The sequence below is a fragment of the Oryx dammah genome, unplaced genomic scaffold (assembly GCF_014754425.2).
Source record: "Oryx dammah isolate SB20612 unplaced genomic scaffold, SCBI_Odam_1.1 HiC_scaffold_18, whole genome shotgun sequence".
NCBI lineage: Eukaryota > Metazoa > Chordata > Mammalia > Artiodactyla > Bovidae > Oryx > Oryx dammah.
Genome location: NW_024070202.1, coordinates 101753851 through 101766207, shown reverse-complemented (window position 1 = coordinate 101766207; position 12357 = coordinate 101753851). Strand labels below are relative to the sequence as shown.

Sequence of the window (12357 nt, the reverse complement as noted above, 5' to 3'; positions counted from 1 at the left end):
TTCCCCCAGTCCTTCACTCTAGGATCCAATCTCTCCATTTGTCTGCTACCGCAGACGGTGGCGGCGGCGGCACTTCGGCCAGAGTAGTTCCCCGGTGACGTCAAAGGCGCTGCCTGCCCACATTCCAAGGCATGGGCGGGGACTTCCCGCAGTCCCTGCCTTTGGGCGGAGAGCAAGACTTTTGATTGGATAGGGCGGTGAAGTGAGCATCCGATTGGTCCCCGTCCTGAAGGGAGGCGGAATCTTAGTTGCGTCCTGGAGTAGAGCAGAGGAGCCCTGGGGAGTCTCAAAGTTTTGAGTCTGGAGCAGTAGCGGAGAGTGGGCTTTTTGAGAGGGGCTTTTCTTGGGATGAGAACTGATCTGCCTTTATTTTGGAGGCACACCCTGGTTTATTCTCCTCAGCCTACGATCTGATCTCTGGACAATCTGTCTCCTCAGGAGATTCTCAGATCTCCGAGGACACTGGACCCTTGGCAGTTCTCTCTGAGGCAGAGGAGCGAACCGTTTGCTTCCTAAGTGCATAAGCTACACACATACGCACGCACACACGGGCACACACACAGGCACACACCCTCACGAGGAGGCGGATCTCGTCCACCGAGGCCGCCCAGTCCGCTCCCCTCCTGCGCTCAGCATCCTCGGCCCATCGCGCCTCGGACCACCATGGAGGTGCTGGAGAGCGGGGAGCAGAGCGTCCTGCAGTGGGACCGCAAGCTGAGCGAGCTGTCAGAGCCCGGGGAGACCGAGGCTCTCATGTACCACACGGTGAGGACTCGGTGGGCGGGGGAAGGGGCGGCTGGAGAGGGATAATTGTCATCAAAGGAACAGCTCGGGACTGGAAACTGGGAAGGGAGTATTTGGGGAAGAGCTTGCCCGGAATGGAGCAATCTGGGAGAGGTGTGGTTTTTCTAGCTGAAAAGTGAAGGTGGGCCGCTGGCCCTTTTAAATTTTTGATAACAGTAACGACCCTTTGTATTCCTCTTCCCCGGGGGCTTTTCACATTTGCTATTTCATTTCCTATTGCTCCATAAAGCTGGAGAACGGGTAGATGGTTTGATAATGTTTCGTTTGCTGCTGATTTTTGTGGGATGCTTTTAAAAAACTGGACAAAACAAATAGCAGTTTCTTTCCTTCGCCGTCATATTCTCTCCCTCTCTTCTTTACTTTTTAATTTGTATTTTAAGAAATATACCTCTAGGTATGTGTGTATGTTTTGAAAAAAGGCCCCTTCCTTTTAGGAGAAAGATTGCTTTATTTGACTCCTTTAACCATGCAGCCAAGAAGTCTGCTTCCTCCTTCCTCAGAGGAAAGATCAGCAAAGGGGTATGGAAAATCTGAGACAGTGCACATTTCGGAAAGGGTTTGGGGAAGGTGGGACAGCTCACCAGTTCCTTGCTCAGCCTTATGCCCCAGCGACCCTTTTGGGCATTAAACTCTCATAGAGCACACACGTTTCTTTAAAAGTTTTCAATTTCAACTAAGTGTTTAGCATTAAATTTGCAACATGAAATTGTGTTTACAACAGCCAGCACTGAGACTATGACTTTATTGTGAGATCTCTTTGTTTCTTTTTTTTTCTTTTTACAAATGCAGAGTTTATATTGAGAGAGAGAAGGAGAAACACTAATAAGAAAATGAGAAGCTTGGCTGTTTTCCCTTTATGATTCTTTTAGTGGGGTCAGTGCCAGGATATTTGAAACTTTTGCAAAATGGCCTGCAGGCTCCACCTCTCTGGCCTTGGCCTCTGGCTGACGTTATTTTGGGAAAAGGGAGGAGGGCCTCCCTGTGATTCCCACCAAAGCATTTGTGGTGGCTGAGAATGGCTTGTTGAAAACAGGCGGAGGACGGGCTGAGAGGGAGTGGAAGCCCATGCTGGGTCAAAAGCCAGCTGTGTGGTGTGATCTTTTGGGCTGTGCTCAACCAGCCTGTCCCAAGGAGACCATGTGGGTTGCGTTTCGACTAGGGGCCCAGATGTGCTTCCTGTTGCCAAGACAGAGCTGAGAGCACATTGGCCCTCAAATATCTTCTGATAATGTCTCCAGATGTTTCTCCTGACGTGGGCCACACTTGAACCATGTGCGAGGGGCAGCTCTTCTTTTGTCCTTGTGAATACTGTGTAAATGTCTCATCCAGCAGCTGTAATGGGATAAACTATGTGCAGGGTCCACATTCCCTTCCTTGGGCCTCGGGACTTGCATTTGTGAGATCTCAGGGTTTGAGATGCTACCTGTGACTGTGGCATTAACTCCAGGCAGAACTGCTCAGGCTGGCTCTCACATCTTTATGAACAGGTTCAGGAGTAAAGACCTTACCTTCCTCTTGGTAGTAAGGGCTTAGTTTTTCTCTGTCATTGTGATGAAGCAGTGACGGGTGATTATTTTTCTTCTAATTTGATTTTTTTTTTCAATTATTTTTTATGTCTGCCACTTAGGGACTTGTCTCTCTTCTGGGCAGCTCTCTATAAAATACCACTTGTCACTGTTGCAAGTCATGGCCCACAAACTGAGTATATGAATTAGCGTTGAAAGATGAGATTTAGTAGCACAGACGACTGGATTATATTCCTTCTAAACTAAGGGGAGTTTGGCAGAGATTTGAAAATAGATAACTTTCCCATCTGTTTCTTGAACTCTGTTGAGTATCCAGTTGCAGAGCTGGTTATTATTGCCATTTGTCCATAAAGTGAAATGGCCTGACCTCTAAGTGGAAAAAGGGTGGCCTGATTATGCATTGACTCAAAGATTTGTTTGTTCTTTCAGTGAATGGTTGTTGAGTAGCTTCTATGTGCAAAACACTGCTCTAAGCAGTTGTTGTTGTTAGTTGATAGTCATCTTGAAGTCTTTGCGACCCCATGGACTGCAGCATACCTGGCTTCCCTATCCTTCACTATCTCCCAGAGTTTGCTCAAACTCAAGTCCATTGAATCGGTGATGCCATCCAGCCATCTCATCCTCTGTCACTCCCTTCTCCTCTTGCCCTCAAGCAGCTGGGGTATATCAGTGAAAAAAAAAAACCTCAAAATGGTTGACCTTGAGAAACTTACACTCTATGCGTGTGTGTTCAAGGAAAGATAAACAATGAAACAAGCATAAGAAATAAGAGATATGGTATGCTGGACAATAAAGTACTATGGAAAAAGTAAAATGAGAGTGAGGTAAGGGGGATAGAGTGTAAGGGGGATAGAGTGTAAGGGGAATAGAGAGTAAGGTAAGGGGGATAAAGTGAATCGAGTGATCAGAATAAGCCTCCCATACAAAGTGGATCTGAACAGAGGCTTGAAGGAGGGGAGAAGGATCTCGGCAGGTTGAAAAACCAGAGCAAAGGCCCTCAGGTGGGAGCGCATCTGGCATGAACTTATGGTAACATCACTTTCTGTTTTAGATCCCCCCATTTGGGTCAGTTTTTTCCTTGTAAGTACAGGCTACTCCAGGCAAAGTGCCTGTTTTTGGAAAGGCTCACTGAAACTTTCCAAGTTGAGTAGATTAGGCATCACATAGGGAGTGGAGAGCTTGCAGGGAGGAAAATTGGTAAGGTAACATAGTTACCATCTATTGAACATTTATCATCTGAAAGGGAGGGCTAGCTTCATAGGCCTGCCACCTGTGCAGTCCCATAGGGACCTGCAATCTGATGCTATGCTGTCACCATCTTGAAATCCTTAATAATCTTTGAACAAGGGGCTCCACATTTGGACTTTGTATCAGGTCCCATAGATTATGTAGCTAGTTCTGATGAAAGGCATTGTACTTAGTGCTTTACAAAAATGATATCTCAATGGAACTTCTCTGTTAGTCCAGTCGTTAAGAATTCCTGCTTTCCACTGCAGGGGCATGGGTTTGATCCCTGGACTGGGAACTCAGATCCTGCACGCCCTGCGTTGTGGCAAAAAAAAAAAAAAAAAAAAGAACAAACCCTCAATATTCTAATGAAGGAGTTGTTTTACAGATTAAAAAGCTGCGGCTTAATGAGTTTAAGCAAATTGGTAAAGGTCATTTGAACTCAAGTCTGCCTGCCTCCAGCGCCCAAGCATTTGCCCACTGTGCTATATGAATGAAAGATCTAGACTTAAACGGAACTGAGTCAGGGACTGGGAAAGGATATTTGGGGAGTCAAAAATTGCTGAGTCTGAAGGCAGCTAATATTTAACCAAGGTGGCAGTGCAGCCACCAGCCCTTCCTAGCGTGATCACTCTTTTGCTCTAAATAGGGATTTAGCTACTACATGCATGATTGCTACTGTCTGTTTGGCAAAACTGTCACCTACCTGATTTTAAAAACATAGACCTTGCCGGAGGCTGGGGTTATCACATCTCCCAGGCACCTTCTGTGAGCCATCAGGCACAATGAAAGGAGTGCATAGATAGATTGAATTTGGAATTGCTCATTAGATCTTGAATTATTAGAGCCTTGCAGTTCCTCTTGAAGCTTAAAAATTAGTTCCCATACAGATGATAAGATATAATTTTAAATCAGTGAGTACTTCTTTTGAATACAGGCTAAAAGTGATTTCATAAAAGATGGCAGCTATAAAAATGAGGAGTGTGTATTTTATGGTTTCAAATCATTGTAAGACACCTTGTCAGATTCCCCTCAGCCTGCCAGAGTATTGGACATTTCTAATGTTGATGTTGTGTTTCCTCTAAGATTCTGTGCAGATTACACTTCTGGGAATTTACTGTGGTATTTTGCAATTTAAAGAGCAAAACAGTCTGTAAATCTTATCTGTATATATTATTTTATACCCCAACTAAATCTGGGATATAGTCCCTTGGACAGCACGGAGATCAAACCAGTCAATCCTAAAGGAGATCAGCCCTGACTATTCATTGGAAGGACTGATGCTGAAGCTCCAGTATTTTGACCACCTGATGCAGAGCTGACTCATTGGAAAAGACGCTGATGTTGGGAAAGGTTGAGGGCAGGAGGAGAAGTGGGTGACAGAGGATGAGATGGTTGGATGGCATCACCAACTCAATGGACATGAGCTGGAGCAAACTCCGGGAGATAGTGAAGGACAGGGAAGCCTGGCATGCTGCAGTTCATGGGATTGCAAAGAGTTGGACATGGCTTAGCAACTGAACAGCAACAATAATATCTGGGAGGATGCTCAAGAAACATAATTAATGATTTTTTATTAAGGTGACTTGAGGGACTAGAGGTCAAGAGAGGGAGGAAGAGAGAGGAGTTGTTTGCACACCATTCCTTTTGTACCGTTCAAATTTTTACCTCCTGAAAGTATTTAGGGATTGAATAATGACAGCTTAAAGGCACCACATAAAACTGGACTAGAGGTGATTTTAGCCTCCATTTCCTTGTAGGGATGGGGAACTGATGCTCTCTTAACACCACCAGAGTTGGGGGAGGCCTTGGGTACTGAATAGAGGGAGCAGGAGTGCTTGGGGGAAGAAGGGCTTTGAGCCTGGAAGAATAGCAGTGGCTTTGTGTATGATACTTCATGCTCCTGCTATCTTTCTTATGGCTCAGTTTAGCGATCTGAAAAACAGGAATTTTATCAATGTTTACAATGATTTGTTTTCAAAGGTATACAGTTGGAACTACCAAGTGTTTGCAAAGATAATGACAGAGGTTCTGCTTGGTATTTTATTTTATCTTACTGAGATATTTCTGAGCTTCCCTGGTAGCTCAGTGGTAAAGAATCTGCTTGCCAATGCAAGACTCTCGAGTTCGATTAGTGGATTGGGATGATCTCCTGGAAAAGGGCATGGCAGCCCACTCCAGTATTCTTGCCGCCTAGAGAATTCTATGGACAGCGCAGGCTTTCCGTTGGGTCACAGAGTCAGACGCGGCTTACTGCCTAAACAACTACAACAAAATAGTCGTTTTACAATGTTGTGTTAGTTTCAGGTATACAGCACAGAGATTTGTATATATATATATATATATAATTTTTTTTCTTTTTTCAGATTCTTTTTTCTTATAGGTTATTACAAAATATGAGTATAGTTTCCTGTGCTATAAGTGGATACACTCTACTGATTTATTTATAGTAGTGTGTATCTGTTAATTCCAACCTTCTACTTTAGTTCTGCTCATTTTAAATGCTAAATTTGTATAAATCCAGTTCTTTGTAGAATTATTTAGTGGTTATGCTGCTTAAATTTTATATCCAGTTGGTTCTTAAAGGTAAATGACTGAGCCCATCAGATATCTGTACCACATCTTTATTCATTCATTCATGGCCATCTACCTTGCTTCTAGGACCTGGCTATTGTGATACAGCTAATTCACTTTGTTGTACAACAGAAACTAATTCAACACTGTAAACAATTATAATCCAATAAAAGAAAGACTGAGGCCAGAGGGTGGTAGGTGGGGAGTGAGTTAAGAGGAGGTCCTCCTGCCTGGGGTGAGAATGTGAGGCCATCTGGCTTCCACAGCCACAGTGACTGCTGGAAGGCAAATGCTGATCTCAGAGGCTGGTGCTTTCCCCTTCCTTTTGGTGGCCCAGAGACTTGATGGGGCTCCAGTGGGATACGGGAGCTTTTGCTGTGATGTTCATCTCTAACCATTGGTCCCTGGCCAGATTCTGTGTGAGACTCTGGGTCCTCATGAGTGATAAGTCATTACTTCTGGTTACCTGACCTCCACCAGCTGAATAAAGGTAATGAATTCCAGTAGGAGACAGAAATCGTGAAGTCAATAGATGATGTCTTGGAGGCCCTATGTCACCTTTCTTCAGCCCCACTCCTTTTGTGTTTCCCTCACTTCTTGGACCCCAAGTGCTTGCTGTAATGGTGTTCCCTTTTCAACCTCTTCTCTTTCATTTTGGTCTCAGGAAAGATTTGATAAGCTTAACACTAAAAATATTAATATTCATAATACTTAACATGTGACCCTCTAAGTGGGCATTTATATTTAACAATAATTACTTCAGATTAAGAGGGTGAATCTCTAAATGCAGAACCCAAGGCAATAGCCAGGTAGTGGGGGAGAAGTATTTGGGGAACTCCCTCCCCAAGGCAGCCTTGCATTGTGTTACTGATTTAAAGAATTTTCATTGATGTAGTGAAAAGTCTTTGACTCAATTATATTATTTCCTACAAAGCTGTTCTCATGGGGTTGACATGGGTTGGGGGAAGGTGGGTTTGGACATGATTCTGGAAGATGAGAGGGCAATGCTGAGTTTTGTACTTGTTCTCTTTCTTGAGAGATCCCTGAGTGATAATCTTCTCTTGAACTCTGCTGTGAAGTTGCTCTGGCAGGAGAAATCAGGCCTTGCATCTAGATTAATAATCGAATTAAAGGACAATGCTCGCAGCTGTGAACAACTGAAAATTGATTCAGATTGCTTACATAATGAAAGTGAAAGCGAAATCTGACTTTTTGCGAGTGTATAGTCCATGGAATTCTCCAGACCAGAATACTGAAGTGGGTAGGCTTTCCCTTCTCCAGGGGATCTTCCCAACTCAGGGATCGAACCCAGGTCTCCTGTATTGCAGGAGGATTCTTTACCAGCTGAGCCGCCACCATTTCCTTCATAATAAGTGAATAATTATGTTCTGTTGCAAGATGCCTAAAAGTATAGCTACATGTTTGGCTGATTCATGTGCTCCTCAGTCATTGTGGACCTAGATTCCATCTCCAGGTTTCATCTTCAAGTTGTTGGTGACCAGAAAGCAACTCATACCCATATGGGTCTCAAGTATTCAATATGACAATATCCAGAGGAAGAAGAGAGGTCGTGCCTTGCCTGTGTCCGTTTTTAGGATGAGAGAAACTTTTCAGAAGCTCACCACCTGATTTCTCTTTAAGCTTTATTATCAAGGATTGGATGACATCATCATTTCTAAATCCCAATGGCTAGAAAGGGATTTACTTGATTGGTTTAGACGCAACCAACATGACCATGTGTAACGATCATTGCTAAAATAGTCTTGAATTGCTGGACCTTTCCTTAATGAAAAAATATGTTCCTTTTAGCCAATGGTTGTTTTTCTCATAAAGATGGGCTAGCAAATATAAGAAGTTTTGAGACGTTTAAATATGAAATTGCTCTGCATGCATGGGCTTTTCAGGTGGCTCAGTGGTAAAGAATGTGCCTGCCAATGCAGGAGACTCACGTTTGATCCCTGGGTCAGGAAGATCCCTTTGAGAAGGAAATGACAACCCATTCCCGTATGCTTGCCTGGGAAATCTCATGGACAGAGAAACCTGGTAGGCTATAGTCCATGGAGTTGTGAAAGAGTCGGATATGACTTAGCATCCAAACAACTGCAATGCATGTAAAGGCTGTCATGGAGACGGCACTGCTGTGTTCCAACTCACAAATGAGGAAATGTAGAATTACCTATATTATCTGAACTCTCTGCATCATGGTCAAATATCAGGGCTGGAGGTAACTAGCCGAGCCTTAATCATGATCACCGTGCAGGACAAGAAGGACTTGTTCTGTTTGAGGTCCACGTAACCTCATCTCTGCAGGCAGAAAGCTGGATGTGTTTCTCCAAAGAAGTTGTTTTTCCAGTTGCATATGGCTGTTCAGACAGGGATAAGGTCAGAGTGTGCTTGTTTGCAGCTTAAACTGCCTGCCTCAGCCTAGCATAGCTCTGAGCACTCTGTGGACTGTCTTGGGGCAAATGGCCTAAGGCCTTGGATGGGCATTTGATAGGATGGAGGACCTATGGGTGCAGGGTGTCTGAACTGCCCGAGTGAGTGAGTTTATGAATGAAGGAGTAGTGTTTACATTCCCTACCTCAGTCGAGGCAAGACTGAAAGGAAATGGGGGAATCCATCATTGGTGTCAGCCTTGAGTATATTCCCCCCACGTGGCTCACCGCATGCCCTTCATGGCTCTTCCAAGTGAAGTACCATGTGACCTCATTTTTTCCCTGAATGGAAGTGTCTGGGTTACTCACGAGGCACTTAGGAGGTGATGGCCTATTTATCTGAGGCCTTGAACCAAAATGAGAGATGCTTAGTTGTAACACAAGTTCCTTGAAGGCAGGGGACATGACTGTTTTTTCTCTGCTCCCAAACTGATGCTGAAATTGAAGCTCCACTACTTTGGCCACCTGATGTGAAGAGCGGGCCCATTGGAAAAGACCCTGATGCTGGGAAAGATTGAGGGCAAGAGGAGAAGTGGGTGACAGAGGATGAGATGGTTGGATGGCATCGTTGACGCAAGGGACATGAGTTTGAGCAAACGCCTCAGTAGTGAGGAGTGAAGGACAGGGAAGCCTGGTGTGCTGCAGTCCATAGGGTCACATCACAAAGGTTTGGACATGACTTAGTGACTGAACAACCACCACCACCAAGTTCGCCATGCTCAGAGATGTGTAATGCTTGTTTAACACGCTGTTACTTAGAGGCAGGCAGTCTTGGAGAAGCTTGGTGGCCTTGGTCTCTTCTGTTAATATATTTTTTAAAAACTCTGGATGCTTGTGAAAGCCTCTGCAAGTCTGAAAACTTAATATGAAAGTGAGTTGGGTAGTTTGATGTCAATAACTTTCCTTGTTTAGTTTTGAGAACAAGATGGGAGGGGGCGTGATTGTGTAACAGCCCCAGTTTCCACTAGAGTTGAAGGCAGAGGCCTTTGAGCCAGGCAGATTTGGAATCCGGGGCCACTGTGTCTGGTGACCTTGGGCAAGTTCCCTCTCCTCTCTGGGGCTCAGGTTCTTCCCATGTATCTGCCAGGCCCATAGTGGTCACACTTTTTCACCCTCTCCCCAGAGTCAAATGTCTTTTTTCTGGGGAGGAGGTGTTCCCACCTCAGGAGTCTGACATCATTCAGGAAGCTCAGGGACCTGTAATTATTCCCTCTCACGCATTTTCATTTCCTCTCCTCCTCAGTTTCTGCCTTCTGCTGTAAACACAGGCCTCTGCCTTGAACACATGTTTGCCAGATGCTACTGCCCCTCCTTCCTCTGCTCAGTTTTTCTCTCTTGTTTACTGCCAGGTTTTCTCAGACAATAGCTGCAGCCTCCACTTCCTCACTTTTTACTTCGGCCTCCTGTATGTTCTGGTTCTGACTGCTGCCTCAGGGGTCTCCAACTTCTCTCTGACCATTTGATCCACTAATCTTCTCTCCATCCCTACCTGCAAAGCCTCATGGAGACATTTGGCGATATTGGCTGACCACATGGTCGTCTTGTAACTTATTTTTGCTTTGGCTTTGGTGACACCTGGAACGCTTCATGTTTCCTCCTTTGCCAGCTGCCTAACCATCTATTAAATGTGAGCGTTTGGTACTTGATCTTTTGCGCTCTCTTGGGCTCCTCTATCAGCTTCAGTACAGCTGGTCTCAGATCTTTACATCTGTTAGCTGTCAGGGGATGGAACCTGGGAGATCTTTGGAATATGACCCAAGATTCTTCTGAGCCATCGTGAGCTGTTGAGCAGCTCTGGCTGGATGACTTTTGAATCTTCCTGATGTGGTACTTTGAGAAGAGCTGGGAACACTTTGATCCCCCTGATCACCGCACCCCTGTGATCTTAGGGGATGTTTACTGACCCAACTCTACTGCAGGGTAAACCCATGAGAGGCTCACAAGTCACCACCAGGACCCAGCTATTTCTCAAGTCAGTGTCACCCGTCAGATACAGGTTGGGGTGGGCTTGTGCTTATTCTTCAGCTTGGGAATCCCTTTGTGGTGTTTCACAGTGGTATGTCTAATTTTTTTCTGAGACTAAGTGGAAGGTCCATGTGAGAGTCAGACATCACCTCTTAGATCATGCGCCATTGATCGGTTGGGTGTGTGTAGCTGCTGTTGAGCCCAGTTACAGTTGCCCCGTGTTGAGTTGCCTGCCTTTGAGTTGCTCTGTTCTTGTGTCATTTATTTATATAAATTTTATTGACATTATTGGAGAGCTTTTAAAGAGTTGAGATAGGTTACTCTGAGCTACTCAAACGTCTATGCCTGCTTCTTAGAAGTATCTTAGAAGAGAGTTTTTCTTTGGTAAAACTCACTATAGTACAAGTTACTCTACATCCTCCTCCTTGGTTTATGCTGCTCTAAAATGCAGCGTTTGTATTACGGTCCCAGAGGTTCCTTTTAACTCCACCACTGTTCTGTGCTGAGTATCATGCTCCCACTCTTGATGTTTAAAAAAAAAATGGATGATTTAAAACAGCAACAACAAAGTTCAGTTGATTGCTTCTTTCATTTAGGTAACTGGGTGGATATAGTTTTGCATTTCATAGCTTCTGTCTTCTGACTTAAAAACCTTGCCTCAGTAAAATTCAGACAAAATAAAGAATGGAAAAACAGAGAGGCACAGAGGTAGGAACATTTTTTTTTAACATCAGAAACACACACACACACAAAACCCTCTTCAGACTTCTTGGCAAGTAAGAGGAGTCTGGGGAAAAAAAAAAACCCTACAAACAGTTTTCTAGTCGTCTGAGTGGAAAATCTTGTTTTTTTTTTTTTTTTTTTTTTAAATAACATTTCATATCTTGGAAATGTCTGAATAGTTTTTGTTTAAAGGGAAATTCCTTTTGGCTGAGAAAGAGCCTGCAGGATTCAAACTGATAGGGCTATGTTTTTAGAAAACTTGGAGGAAACAAGGATTCATGATGAAAATGCTTTTTCACTGGCCAATTGTGATAAACAGAAATTTAAATCCAAGGTTACCAGTCATAGCATTTGAAAGGTTCAGCCATTAACTCCTTCCTTCCCCTTGCTTCCTGTCTGTACATCCTGGGGAAACATCTCTCATTGCTGGTCCTTCCTAAAGGAACTTAGTGAACTGCTTTTCTAAACCTGTGTGTTCTAGGCAGGAGGGTATGCATTCTTGGCCTCATGGTTCTCCCAGACAAGTGGAAAGGAAGATATGTAAATAAGTAATTAAATCACAAGTCATTAAATATCTGGTGTATGCTTTAAAGCCATATTCAAAGTCTTTCTGGAGCACACAGGGTAGAGTAACAGATCTGAAGGAGATGAAGAATTGGAGAGCCTCTCGTGAAAAAGATGATATTTGCATTGGGTCCTGAAGTATAAATAGAACTTCTCTGGGCATAGGAGTAGTAGGTACAGAGTAGGACTGTATAAAATGTCATAGTTGATTATGTGAATTCCAAGGAGTTTTTTTGTCATTTCAGGTAGGGTGTTCTGTGGGGAGTGTTGGGAGATAACGATAAGATCATACAAAGTTGGCCTGCTTTGTTAACCCATTTGGATATTGTTTTGTGGGCTGCAGAGTAGGAAGCTCTTAAGACTTTTAACAAAAAAAAGAGGGGAAGAAATGTGTTTTCACAAGGAAACCCTAGTGGTTATAAAGGATGGATTGGAGGGGAGAATTTGTGGCAGCAAGATGATCTGCTGGCTGGTTATGTCATCCATGAAACTAGGACAGGGCATAAGGGGGCCTTGAACCATGGGGAGGAGCATACGGA

At 44.1% G+C, this 12357-nt stretch overlaps 1 protein-coding gene across 2 annotated transcripts in view; it reads left to right on the top strand.

Moving 5' to 3' along the window:
* The first annotated feature begins 243 nt into the window (after positions 1-243).
* CREB3L2 (cAMP responsive element binding protein 3 like 2) overlaps positions 244-12357 on the top strand; it is a 128377-nt gene continuing 116263 nt past the window's right edge. For both annotated transcript variants that reach the window (XR_005724366.1, XM_040259957.1), the window contains exon 1: positions 244-765. Coding sequence is in view for 1 of the 2 variants with exons in the window: in XM_040259957.1 (XP_040115891.1) it covers positions 664-765 (102 nt within the window). In the remaining variant the exon portion in view is untranslated. The remainder of the gene's footprint in view (positions 766-12357) is intronic.